The sequence below is a fragment of the Eptesicus fuscus genome, chromosome 1, assembly GCF_027574615.1.
Source record: "Eptesicus fuscus isolate TK198812 chromosome 1, DD_ASM_mEF_20220401, whole genome shotgun sequence".
NCBI classification, from domain to species: Eukaryota; Metazoa; Chordata; class Mammalia; order Chiroptera; family Vespertilionidae; genus Eptesicus; species Eptesicus fuscus.
The window spans coordinates 57,648,688-57,662,500 of record NC_072473.1 but is presented as its reverse complement, the minus strand read 5'-3'; the positions used below and the strand labels follow the sequence as shown (position 1 = coordinate 57,662,500).

Below are 13,813 nucleotides of genomic sequence, written 5' to 3'. Positions count from 1 at the left end.
AAGAAATAAAATGAACAAACAAAAAAGCTTTTCTCTATTTTAGTTCCCAAGATAACCCGGACAAGTCAGAGAATTCATAATGCATCGGTACTTACAATGACAAAGATGGAGAGACCCTCATTCACAGCCCAGTTTCCCATGGTGGCAGAGGTTCAATGCTTGTGTCTAGCCTTTCTTCTCTGCTATGCTTCCTCCTTCCATGAGGAAATGAAAATAGCAACTTGGGACAACCTATTTCCTTTTCTACAATCAGAAATTAGCTAATCATTGGTCAACTGAAAAACTTGTTTTCATAAAAAAATTAAATATTTAAACCACACACACACACAAAAAAAAAACCCAGAAATGGGATCTGTAATGATCTAATCGCAACTAAACGTAGTGGAATAAGAATGAAACTAAATTCTACAACTGAGAGACAAATAGCAGTGAATTCATGGGATGTATTTTACATGGTGAATTAATTTTTTTACTAATCAGTTATCAACTAGACACTTTTAAAAAATCAGGCAACTAACCATGTCTTCATGCTGGGTAAAAACCATAAAATAGGTGCGCTATACTTTGACAGGCTGGAAGAGCATTTTCAGTCTTGTTGAGTAAAATAATAACAATAGTGGTTATTGATATTTATAGAATGTTTACATTGTGCCAGTTTTCTAAAATACATAAATGTGTATACATACACACATATACATATATATGTACACACATATACACCGAGTGGCCAGATTATTATGATCTCTGAACACATAATAATCTGGCCACTCAATGTATATATATGTTAGAGGCCCAGTGCATGAATTCGTGCATGGGGGGGTCCGGCCAGCCTGGCCAGGGGGAGGGGGATATGGGCAGTTGGCCGGCCTGCCTGCTGGTTGAACTCCTCGTCAAGGGGACAATTTGCATATTAGCCTTTTATTATATAGTATATACACTGAGTGGACAGATTATTATGCCTTCAGAGATCATAAAAATCTGGCCACTCAGTGTATATGTGCATATGAGTTGATACATATATATGTGTATGTATATATACATACAAAGACACACTACTACATTAATTCAGTATGTGTAATTCATTTGATTATAACAATTCAAGCCACATGATGTAGGCTCTATTATTATGATTAAATTTACACATGAGGAACCTGAGACCCAGAGCAGATATTTTGCAAAGGTCATGCAGTTAATAGTGGAGCTGGGATTTGAAACACAAGCAATTTGGCTACACTTTTTTTTTCTTTTTTTTAATACATTTTTTATTGTTGATAGTATTACATTTTCTCCCCCTTCTCCCCTCCTCTTTCCACCCCCCCCAAGTCTTCACCACCCTAGAAGCATTGAATTAAAAAAGACAAATCAGATGATGTCTGTACCTTGAAGGCATTTACAATGTAGTAGTAGCTCTGATATAAACTGAAAGAGAAGGGACACATTACATAACCTTAATTACATAACCTTAATTACTTTTATTTTTTTATCCATTTTTTAAATTGAGGTATTATATATGTACATATCTTACCATTGACCCCCTCACCCCACTCCTATACATGCCCTCACCCCCCAGTGTTTTGCGTCCATTTGTTATGCTTATATGCATGCATACAAGTCCTTTGGTTGATCTCTTATCTCCCCCACCTCTCCTTTACCTTCCCATTGTAATTTGACAGTCTGTTTGATGCTTCACTGCCTCTGTATCTATCTTTTTGTTCATCAGTTTATAAAGTTCTTTATTATCCACAAATGAGTAATAGCATGTGGAATTTTTCATTCATTGCCTGGCTCATTTCACTTAGCATATTGTTCTCCAGTTCCATCCAGGTTGCTGCAAATGGTAAGAATTCCTTCTTTTTTATAGCAGCATAGTGTTCCATCGTGTAGATGTACCATAGTTTTCTGATCCAGTCATCTGCTGACGGGCACCTAGGTTGTTTCCAAATCTTAGCTATTATAAATTGTGCTGCTATGAACATAGGGGTGCATATATCCTTTCTGATTGGTGTTTCTAGTTTCTTAGGATATATTCTTATGAGTGGGATTACTGGGTCAAATGGGAGTTCCATTTTTAGTTTTTTGAAGAAACTCCATACTGTTCTCCACAGTGGCTGCACCAGTCTGCATTCCCACCAGCAGTGCACGAGGGTACATTTTTCTCCACTTACTTGCCAACAGTTGTCGTTTGTTGATTTGTTGATGATAGGCATTCAGACAGGTGTGAGATGGTACCTCATTGTTGTTTTGATTTGCATCTCTTGGATAATTAGTGACTTTGAGCATGTTTTCATGTGTCTCTTGGCCTACCTTCTCTCTTATTTCAAAAAGATTCTATTTAGGTCCGTTGCCCATTTTTTTATTAGGTCATTTATATTCCTTTTATTAAGTTGTATAAGTTCCCTGTAGATGTTGGAGATTAAACTTTATCAGTGATAACATTTGCAAATATGATCTCCCAAAGTGGGCTTTCTTGTTGTTTTGTTGATGTTTATTTTTCTGTGAAAAAGTTTTTTATTTTGATGTAGTCCCATTTGTTTATTTTCTCTTTAGCTTCAATTACTCTAGCAGCAGTATCAGTGAAGAAGATCGTTCGGCATATGTCTGAGATTTTGCTACCTGTGGACTCCTCTAGTATTTTTATGCTTTCCCATCTTATGGGTAAGTCCTGTATCCATTTTGAGTTTATTTTTGTGTATGGTGTAAGTTGGTGGTCTCATTTCATTTTTTGCATGTAACTGTCCAATTTTCACAACACCATTTGTTGAAGAGACTGTCTTGACTCCATTTTATGTTCATGCCTACTTTGTCAAATATTAATTGAGCATAGTGGTTTGGGTCAATATCTGGATTCTCTATTCTGTTCCATTGATCAATATGTCTGTTCTTGTGCCAGTACCAGGCTGTTTTGAGGACAGTGGCTTTGTAATACAGCTTGAAATCTGGTATTGAGATCCCTCCAACTTTATTCTTTCTTAGGATTGCTGTGGCTATTAGGGATCTTTTTTTATTCCAGATGAATTTTTGGAGAGTTCTTTCAAGGTCTGTAAAATATGCTGTTGGTATTTTAATGGGGAGTGCTTTGAATCTATAGATTGCTTTGGGTAGTATGGACATTTTAATGATGTTGATTCTACCAATCCATGAACATGGTATGTTCTTCCTTCTGTTTACGTCTTCCTCTATCTCTTTTTTCAGTGTCCTGTAGTTTTCCACGTATAGGTCTTTTACCTCCTTAGTTAAGTTTATTCCTAGGTATCTTAATTTTTTAGTGTGATAGTAAATGAGATTGCTTTTTTAGTCTCTCTTTCTGTAAGTTCACTATTGGTGTATAGAAATGCCATAGATTTCTTGGCGTTAATTTTGTATCCCGCTACATTGCCGAATTCATTTATTAAGTCTATTAGTTTTTTGATGGAGTCTTTCGGGTTTTTTATGTACACTATCATGTCATCTGCAAATAAGGACAGTTTTACTTCATCTTTTCCAATTTGGATGCCTTTTATTTCTTCTTCTTGTCTGATCGCAATGGCGAGTACTTCCAGCACTATGTTGAACAGGTGTGGTGAGAGTGGGTATCCCTGTCTTGTTCCTGTCCTTAGGGGAAATGGTTTTAGTTTTTGCCCATTGAATATAATGTTGGCTGTGGGTTTGTTATATATGGCTTTTATTATTTTGAGGTATGATCCTTCTATTCCCACCTTGCTGAGAGTTTTTATCAAGAAAGGGTGTTGGATTTTGTTAAATGCTTTTTCTGCATCAATTGATAGGACTATGTGATTTTTATCTCTCAATTTGTTTATGTGATGTATCACGTTTATTGATTTGCGAATATTGTACCATCCTTGCATCCCTGGGATAAATCCTACTTGGTCATGGTGTATGATCTTTCTGATGTCCTGCTGGAGCCGATTTGCTAGAAATTTGTTGAGGATTTTGGCATCTATGTTCATGAGGGATATTGGCCTGTAATTCTCTTTCATTGTGTTGTCTTTTCCTGATTTTGGTATTAGGGTGATGCTGGCTTCATAGAAGGAGCTTGGAAGTGTTCCTTCCTCTTGAATTTTCTGGAATAGTCTGAGGAGGATAGGTTTTAGTTCTTCCTTGAATGTTTGGTAAAACTCCCCTATGAAGCCATCTGGCCCTGGGCTTTTGTTTGCTGGAAGCTTTTTGATGACTTGTTCAATTTCTTCCATAGTTATCAGCCTATTGAGATTTTTATTTATTATTATTTTTTAAAATATATTTTATTGATTTTTTACAGAGAGGAAGGGAGAGGAATAGAGAGTCAGAAAGATCGATGAGAGAGAAACATCGATCAGCTGCCTCCTGCACACCCCCTACTAGGGATGTGCCCACAACCAAGGCACATGCCCTTGACTGGAATCGAACCTGGGACCCCTCAGTCCTCAGGCCGAAGCTCTATCCACGGAGCCAAACCGGTTTCAGCCCTATTGAAATTTTTAGAATCTTCCTGAGTGAGTTTTGGAAGGTTGTATTTTTCTTGGAATGTGTCCATTTCCTCCAGGTTGTCTAGTTTGTTAGAATAGACTTGTTCATAGTATTTTTTAACAATCCTTTGTATTTCTGTGGGGTCTGTTGTTATTTCAACTCTTTCATTTCTGATTTTGTTTATTTGGGTCCTCTCTCTTGGCTTCTTGGTGAGCCTGGCTAGGGGTTCATCAATCTTGTTTATCCTTTCAAAAAACCAGTTCTTCGTTTTCTGATCTTTTGTATTGTTTTTTTGGTCTCTATGTCATTCATTTATGCTCTGATCTTTATTATGTCGTTCCTTCAGCTCATTGTGGGCTTTTCTTGTTACTCTTTTTCTAACTCTTTGAGTTGTTGACTTAGATGATTTATTACCATTTTTTCTTGTTTTTTGAGGTAGGCTTATAGAGCTGTAAACTTCGCTCTCAGGACTGCTTTCATTGTTTCCCATAGCATTTGCATTGTTGTGTTTTTATTGTCATTAATCTCCAGGATGTTTTTAATTTCTTCTTTGATCTCGGTCATCACCCAATCATTGTTTAATAGCATGCTATTCAGCTTCCCAGTGTTTGAATTTTTTGGAATGTTTTTATTATATTTTATTTCTAATATTATGCCATTGTTTTCTGAGAAAATGCTTGATATGATTTCAGTATTTTTGAATTTGGGGAGACTTTGCTTGTGACCCAATATGTGGTCTATTTTTGAAAATGTCCCATGTGCACTTGAGAAGAATGTATATTCCATGGCTTTGGGGTGAAATGCTCTGAAGATGTCAATTAAGTCCATTTGATCTAGTGTGTCATTTAGAATTGCTGTTTCTTTGCTGATTTTTTGTCTAGAGGATTTATCCAGTGATGTCAGTCGTGTATTAAAGTCTCCTACTATGATTGATCTCTTCCTTGATATCTTCCAGGAGTTTTATTTTATTTTATTTTATGTATTTTGGTGCTCCTGCATTGGGTGCATATATGTTTACCAGAGTTATATCTTCTTGTTGAATTGCTCCCTTTAGTATTATGTAGTGGCCTTCCTTACCTCTTGTTATGGACTTTACTTTGAGGTCTATTTTATCAGATATAAGTATTGCAACCCCAGCTTTTTTCTAATTTTGATTTGCCTGAAAAATGTTTTTCTATCCCTTCACTCTCAGTCTGTGTGTATCCTTTGCTCTGAGGTGGGTCTCTTGTATACAGCAAATATATAGGTCATGTTATCTTATCCATTCAGCTACCCTATGTCTTTTGATTGGTGCATTTAATCCATTTATGTTTAATGTTATTATTGACAAGTACATGTTTGTTGTCATATTTTTCCTTAGTGTTTGTATTTCTTTTTACCTTTCTCTTTCTTCTTTTTACAGCAGTCCCTTTAGTATTTCTTGCATTTCTGGCTTGGTAGTGATAAACTCTCTTAGCCCTTTTTTGTCTGTGAAGCTCCTGATTCCACCTTCAATTTTGAATGATAGCCTTGCTGGTTGTAGTATTCTTGGATTCATTCCCTTGCTTTGCATCACTTTGTATATTTCATTCCATTCCTTTCTGGCCTGGTGTGTTTCTGTTGAGAAATCAGTTTATATTCTAATAGGAGATCCCTTGTAGGTAACTTTCTGTCTCTCTCTGGCAGTCTTTAAGATTCTTACTTTGTCATTAGTGTTTGCCAATTTAATTATGATGTGTCTTGGTGTCGGTCTTTTGGGGTTCAACTTGTTTGGCACTCTATGTACTTCTTGGACTTACATAATTTTTTTCTTGCCAATATCAGGGAAGTTTTCTGTCATTATTTCTTCAAACAAGTTTTCTATTCCTTGCTTCTCTTCCTCTCCTTCTGGTAAGCCTATTATTCGAATATTGTTTTGTTTTGTGTTGTCCCAAAGCTCCCTTATGCTCTCCTCTTGCTTTTTGAGTCTTCTTTCCAGATGCTGCTGTGTTTGTGTGTTTTTTCCTACCTTGTCTTCTAATTCACTGATGTGGTCTTCAGCCTTTTCTAGTCTACTGTTTAAGCCTTCCAATGTGTTCTTTATTGCAGCTATGTCGTTCTTGATCTCCTCTTGGTTTCTTTTCATGTTGGTGACATTTTCATTCAGCTCCTTATAGTTCTTATTGAGTTGTGTGTATTTGCCTTCCAGCCTTTTAAACATCCTTATAACCATTACTCTGAATTCTTTCTCTGTTAAGCTGCTAGCCTCAATTTTATTTAATTCCCTTTCTGGTGATTCCTCTTTTTCTTTCCTTTGGGGATTGCTTTTTTGTCTCCCCATGTTTTCCTGTAATGTTTTAATTGTATATCTGCTTGCTTTGCTACCCAGGTTCTTTTGGTGATGGTGCTACTGGTGTAATCTCTCAGTTCTCCTGGGATTGGTAATCTAGTGTAGCTCCCTTCTTGAGCTATTTGGGTTCTCTTGATGTAGGCCTGTGAGCTTGAGAGGCACACCTGCAGTATCCAAAAGTCAGCATGCATGGAGGGGATTATCCCAATTTTTGCTGTCTTGCACCCTTAATTGAAATCACTTGTGCCCAGTGGGGACTCACATTTGCACCAAGGAACCATCCGTTGGGGTGATGTGGCTCAGGGGGCCTGTACTCTGGAAAGGTGTGACTGTGGTGCCCAGTGTTCTGTAGTTGTGGGGTGGGCAGTCTCAGCTTTCGCTGCTGCACCATTATCCGGGGGATCTCTGCCCTTCCTGGCTGCAAACTGTCTCACTAACTGTGCCTCCTTCGCCAATTCAGGCTGGATTCCACTCGTTTCAGCTGCTCCCTCTATTTGCTCCAGGACAAGGCTCAGGACATGTTTGTCTATTCTGCCGCCATTTTTAATAATCCCAATAGAGATTTGTTGAGTGCTTTAAGAACCTCAATCAGTTTAATAGCTGGAGGAAGAAATATCAGTTACAATGAAGAGTAAAATCTTTATTTTATGGCAAGTGCCTTCCCTTTTGAGAACACTGTTCTAGTAAATCATATTTTGCACTACTCTTAGAAAGACAGGTTGCTGGGCTGGTGTGGCTCAGTGGTTGAGTGTCAACCTATGAACCAGGAGGTCATGGTTTTATTGCCAGTCAGGGCACATACCTGGGTTCCGGGCTAAATCCTCAGTGTGGGGCATGCAGGAGGCAGTAAATCAAAAATTCTCTCTCATCATTTTGGTTCTATTTTGTTATGGAATTGGCATGGAAGAAGACAGTTGAACACTAGGGAGGTTCAGGAAAATAAGCCTTTATTCAAAGCAGCACTGTTGGTTCAGGTGACTCAAAGATCCAGATCCTGAAACTTAGACAATGAGATTTTCTCCTTATATATTTCTGAGGTTCTTTGTTTCCTAACTACCAAGCTTCTGTAGTGTACTTTCACAGCCCCCCTCGAGTCAGTTAGAATGGTTAATTTAGATTGTATCTAATGTCTATCCTGGATGGCGCCAGTGACCTCCCTCTAATTAAGCTGTTACATCCTTGGTTTATGGCCCTTGTAAATTGGAAGTATTTAGGTAAATAAGTCTTGCAAGACCAGATAATTAAGGAAGGGGCAATGACTTCATTCTATCAGGAATGTGCATTAGGGATACTGGTTAACTAGGTACAGAGTCCGGCTGCTTGCTAGTCTCCTACATTCTTTCACAAATGGATTTAATTATTGGCTTGCAAGAGTGTGCAGTAGAAGGCAGGTTACTGGAACAAATTCAGATTGATAGCACCCCCCAAAAAAATGTCTTATGCTCCTCATCAATCTCTCTCTTCCTTCCTCTATGAAATAAAATCCTATCTAATAAAAGAGTAATATGCAAATTGACTATCACTCCAGCACACAATATGGCTGCCCCATGTGGTCAAAGATGGCCTCCCCCATGTAGACACAAGATGGCCACCACAAGATGGTCATCAGGGTAGGACAGTTGGGAGGGACCAGGCCTGCAAGGGAGGGCAGTTTGGGGGTGATCAGGCCTGCAAAGGAGGTCAGTTAGCAGTGACCAGGCCCACAAAGGAGGGCAGTTGGGGGTGACCAAGCCTGCAGGAGAGGGCAGTTGGGGGCAACCAGGCCAGAAGGAGAGGCCAGTTGGGGATGACCAGGCCAGCAGGAGAGGACAGTTAGGGATTACCAGGCCAGCAGGGGAGGGCAGTTAGGGACAATCGGCTGGCAGGGGAGCAGTTAGGCGTCAATCAGGCTGGTGAGGGAGTGGTTAGGGATTGATCAGGCTGGCAGGCAGAGGCAGTTAGGGGCAATAGGCAGGCAGGCAGGCGAGTGGTTGGGAGCCAGCAGTCCTGGATTGTGAGAGGGATGTCCAACTGCCCATTAAATGGGCTGTCAGACATCCCTCAAGGGGTCTCAGATTGGAGAGGGTGCATGCTGGGCTGAGGGACACACACCCCTGTGCACGAATTTTGTGCACCGGGCCTCTAGTGTGTGTGTGTGTGTGTGTGTGTGTGTGTGTGTGTGTGTGTCCAAGTCTCCAGGAAATACCCTGACTTTGCATCCTGATTTTTTAAATTAAAAAAAATCAGTCTCCTAATTTATTCCAAGAGGACGCATGAAATTGCTGAAGAAAGAGAGGTGTGTTATTACACCAAGATTACCAATGAGTCTTGTTTCTGGTGATAAGGAAAAATGGATTTCTGTTCCTTTCATCTCTGATATACATGCTATTCATTCCAGAACTACCATGGTACCACTCTATGTGTTGCTTCAAGTTATGTAGCCCCACTTTCCTTGCCTATAAGTGACCAGTGAAAGGACTTAATCCTACTGGACACAGTGATTGTCCCAGGGGTGAGCACTTGACCCAAACCAGGCAAATTAGAGTTATTTGACTGAAGAATGACTTATTAGGGATGCTGGAGGAGAGAGGGTGAAGCTTTTCTCTTTTTGTCACTGATGTATGCCTGATGCTGCCATCAGTGATAAGGAATCTACTACCTTGTGATAAAAAATTGCATAAAACTTATGCCAACACAAACAAAATCTGTTCAGTAGCCTGAAAGGTGGAGAGGTTTGAAGACAGATATGATGACAATGTTTAAATTCTCAGGTCTAATCTGCATGAGATACTTGGACATTTCAGGTATTGTCACAGATTGAGTTTTTGGGAATTAGACTCTAAGATGAAAAGTAGAGTTCAGGAGATTCTTTAGAGGGTGCCTGTGGAGATAAACACCCATGGAAAGTAAGAAAAGATAAAATAGAAGGAGAAATGAAATTATCATATGGTTACAATAAAGCCTCAACAATACTGTGGGGAGACCTGAAGCTGGGATGACTCTGAATGATCTTGGCCAAGATGACTCCCTTCACTGTACATGCTGAAAGCAGAGGAGTAAGTCCTTCATTCTTGAATTTCAATCTGCTAGCTACATTATAGTACCTAACTTAGTTACATAAGCCATAAATCCCCATCATTATCACTTCCTGATTAAAAAACAACAGTTAGCTTTCTACAACTTATACATAGAAGGGTTCCTACTAAATCATGTTATGAAATCCACTTTTATTACATAACCACAATCTCCAAGGTTAGTGAAAGTTAAATAAGGCTGCTGGAATGGGGTCCAGATGTTTTATCTCCCATTTGAAGGGGAAAATAAAGAAAAAGAAGAAACATTAGAAAGGAAAAGGCAATTTACTGTTCTAGGTGACTAAAGGCATTAAGAACATGGTTTTAACTGGTATTTCATTTAATAGAAAGTCCAAAGATCTCTGTGATGCAGATTTAAAATTAAACTCTTTATATTAAATGATTGGCATTCATCAGACTAAGGAAGAAAATGAGTAAAGCTTACATATTTTCTTTCACTAATCATTGATTTGAATTTAAAATTTTCTATGTCTCCTGTGTAAATTGGCTATTTTCTTGAAAACAATCTATTTGTTCAGACTGATTTTGGTCTTAAAAATAGCTAACATTTGTAAAGCAGTTTATATACACCCCAAGTGTCTTATGTGCCCCACTCAACTTGCAGCAGGCGCCTCCTCCACCACCATCACCACCAAGCAGCTACCAGTGGCGGCTCCATACAAATGGCCTGTTTGGGCTCAAGCTGCAGTCTTTCCTAAAATATCTCAAAGGTCCACAAACCCCAAACAAGCAGCATCTGGCCTCAGCTTATTCTGTACCTCTTGCTAAGCAGCCTTAAGCTGAGCACTCCCATGAAACTCCAAGCCCAGCACAAGTGGAAACCATCTGAAGATTGTTCTGTAACTCATGTCAGATGGCCCCAAGAAGGGCACAGAGCATGGTTAACCTTGGCCTGCAACTTCCAGGAGGTCCCAGAGCCAGCATACTCAGTGTAGAACTTCAGACCATACCAGAGCACCACCCAACGATCTCCTGAGTGGACTCAGTGGGCACCAGAGCCCCTCTCAAACAAGTTCTGCTCTGTGGGATGGCCCCCTATTCAGCAGCTCCTCTGCTGTACTCACAGCCAGTCCTCACAGTCTATCACCTTAAGTTTAATCCTACCCATTGACATGCCAACAGCAATCAAAGCTCTCCTACAATAGGAAGGTGCACATAGCACACATGGTTGCACACCTGAAGTGCCTCACTTAGGTGACTGGGGAGCCATGCCACTGGGCTGTACAGGACACCTACTACATAAGGCCACTCCATCAAAACTGGGAGGCATAGCAGCTATACTGAATACATAGAAACAAGCACAGAAAGACAACTAAAATGAGGAGACACAGAAACATGTTCCAAATGAAATAATGGGGAAAAACTTTAGAAAAATAACTAAACAAAATGGAGACAATACTGGTTATAAGGATGTTCAGTAAACTTAGGGAAGAAACAATCCACTCAGTGAATGTCAACAAAGAGATAAGAAACATAAAGATGGAGATAGAAAACATAAAAAAGGACCAGTCAGAAATGAAGAATACAATAACTGAAATGAAGAATACACCAGAATAAATAAACAGATTAGATGAAGCAGAGGATCAAATTAGAAATTTGGAAGATAAGGTAGCAGAAAACACCCAGTCATAATAGCAAAATGAAAAAATGAATCTCAGAAAATGAGGTTCATTTAAAGGGCCTCTGGGACAACATCAAATATACCAACATTTGCATCATGAGGGTACCAGAAAGAGAGGAGAAAGAGCAAAAATATTTGAAAAAATGATGATGGAGAACTTCCCTAACATGGTGAAGGATATAGAAATACAAGTTCAGAAAGAGTCCTACACTAAGAAACATTACAATTAAAATGCCAACGGTTAAAAACAAGAGAGTCTTAAAGCAGCAAGAGAAAGGCAGCTAATTATCTACAAGGGAATACCCATAGGACTATCAGCTGATATCTCAACAGAACTTTGCAGGCCAGAGGGGAGTGGCAAGAAATATTCAAAGTGATGACTAGCAGGTACCTACAACCAAGAATACTCTACCCAGCAAAGTTATCATTTAGAATTGAAGGTCAGATGAAGACCTTCACAGACAAGAAAAAGCTAAATGAGTTCATCACCACCAAACCAGTATTACATGAAATGTTAAAGGGTTTTCTTAAAAAGAAGAAAAAGATAAAAATATGAATAATAAAATGCCAATAAATACATATCTATAAAAAATTACTTTAAATGCAAATGGATCAAAAGATATATGGTGGCTGAATGGATAACAAAACAAGACCCTTACATATGCTGTATATAAGAGACTCAACGTCAGATAGAAAGACACACAAAATGAATGTAAAGGGAGTGGGGAGATATTTCATGAAAATGGAAACAAACAAACAAAAAAAGGTTGTGGTAGCAATACTTATACTAGACAAAATAGACTTGAAAACAAAGCCTGTAACAAAAGAGAAAGAAGAACCCAGCAATTCCACTTCTGGGTATTTATCCAAAGAAACCCAAAACACTAAATTGAAAAGACATTTACATCCATATGTTCATTGCAGCATTATTTACAATAGCCAAGATATGGAAGCAATCTAAATATCCATCAGTAGATGAGTGGATAAAGAAGTGGTGCCTATAATCAATGGAAAATGACTCAGCCATAAAAAAGAAATATGCCATCTGCAACAACCTGCATGGACCTAGAGGGTATTGTGCTGAGCAAAATAAGTTAGACAGGGAAAGAGAAATGCCAAATGATTTCACTTATATGTGGAATCTAAAAACCAAAATTAACAAACAAGCAGAACAGAAACAGACTCATAGATACAAAGAACATTTTGACAGTTGACAGAGGAGAAAAGGAGAAAAGGATTGTGAGGGGGGTTGGTGAAGGAAATAAGAACCACAAATCGGCAGTTACAAAATAGTCACTGGGATATAAAAAGTATAACATAGGTCTTTTATCCATTTAAAGTTTATTCTTGTGTATGGTGTAAGTTGGTGTTCTCATTTCATTTTTTTTGCATCTACCTGTCTAATTTTCCCAACAGCATTTTATTGAAGAGACTGTCTGTACTCCATTATATGCTCTTGCCTGCTTTGTCAATTATTAATTGGTCATGAAGACATGGGTTGATTTCTGGGATCTCTGTTCTGTTCTGTTGATCTATATACGCAGGTTTTTATGCCAGTACCAGGCTGTTTTTATTACAATGGCCTTGTAGTGTAGCTTGATATCTGGAATTGTGATCCCTCCAACTTTGTTCTTTCTCAAGATGTAACTCACAAAACCATAAAAATCCTGGAAGAAAACATAGGCAGTAAAACCTTGGACATCTGGTATCTCAATATTTTTGCCGCTATATCTCCTAGGGCAGTGGTCCGCAAACTCATAAGTCAACAGAGCCAAATATCAACAGTACAACTATTGAAATTTCTTTTGAGAGCCAAATTTTTTAAACTTAAACTTCTTCTAATGTCACTTCTTCAAAATAGACTCTCCCAGGCCGTGGTATTTTGTGAAAAAGCCACACTCAAGGGGCCAAAGATCCGCATGTGGCTTGCGAGGCGCAGTTTGCCTACCACAGTCCTAGGGCAAAGGAAACAAAGAAAAAATAAATGGAAGTGCATCAAAATAAAAGCTTCTACACAGCAAAAGAAACCATCAACAAAATGAAAAGTGAACCCACTGTATGAGAGAACATATTTGCCAATTATATATCTGATAAGGGGTTAATCTTCAAAATATATAAAGAATTTATATAATTCAACACCAGGAAGACAAACAATCCAATTAAAAATGGGCAAAGGACCTGAGTAGACACTTCTCCAAAGAGGGCATACAGATGGCCAGTAGACATATGCAAAAATGCTCGATGTCACTAATCACCAGAAAGATGCAAATTAAAACTATAATGAGGTATCACCTCACACCTGTCAGAATGGCTATCAAAAAAATCAACAAACAACAACTACTGGAGAGGATGTGGAGGAGAGGG

The 13,813-nt window shown here is 38.7% G+C and overlaps 1 protein-coding gene across 1 annotated transcript in view; it reads right to left on the bottom strand.

The window, feature by feature from the left end:
- Positions 1–312, bottom strand: part of LOC103302501 (cytochrome b-245 heavy chain) — a 39,589-nt gene extending 39,277 nt beyond the window's left edge. Inside the window, exon 1 of the mRNA XM_008159538.3 lies at positions 96–312. Coding sequence (XP_008157760.1) covers positions 96–140 — 45 coding nt within the window. The 5' untranslated portion in view covers positions 141–312. The remainder of the gene's footprint in view (positions 1–95) is intronic.
- Between the last annotated feature and the right edge of the window lie 13,501 nt (positions 313–13,813).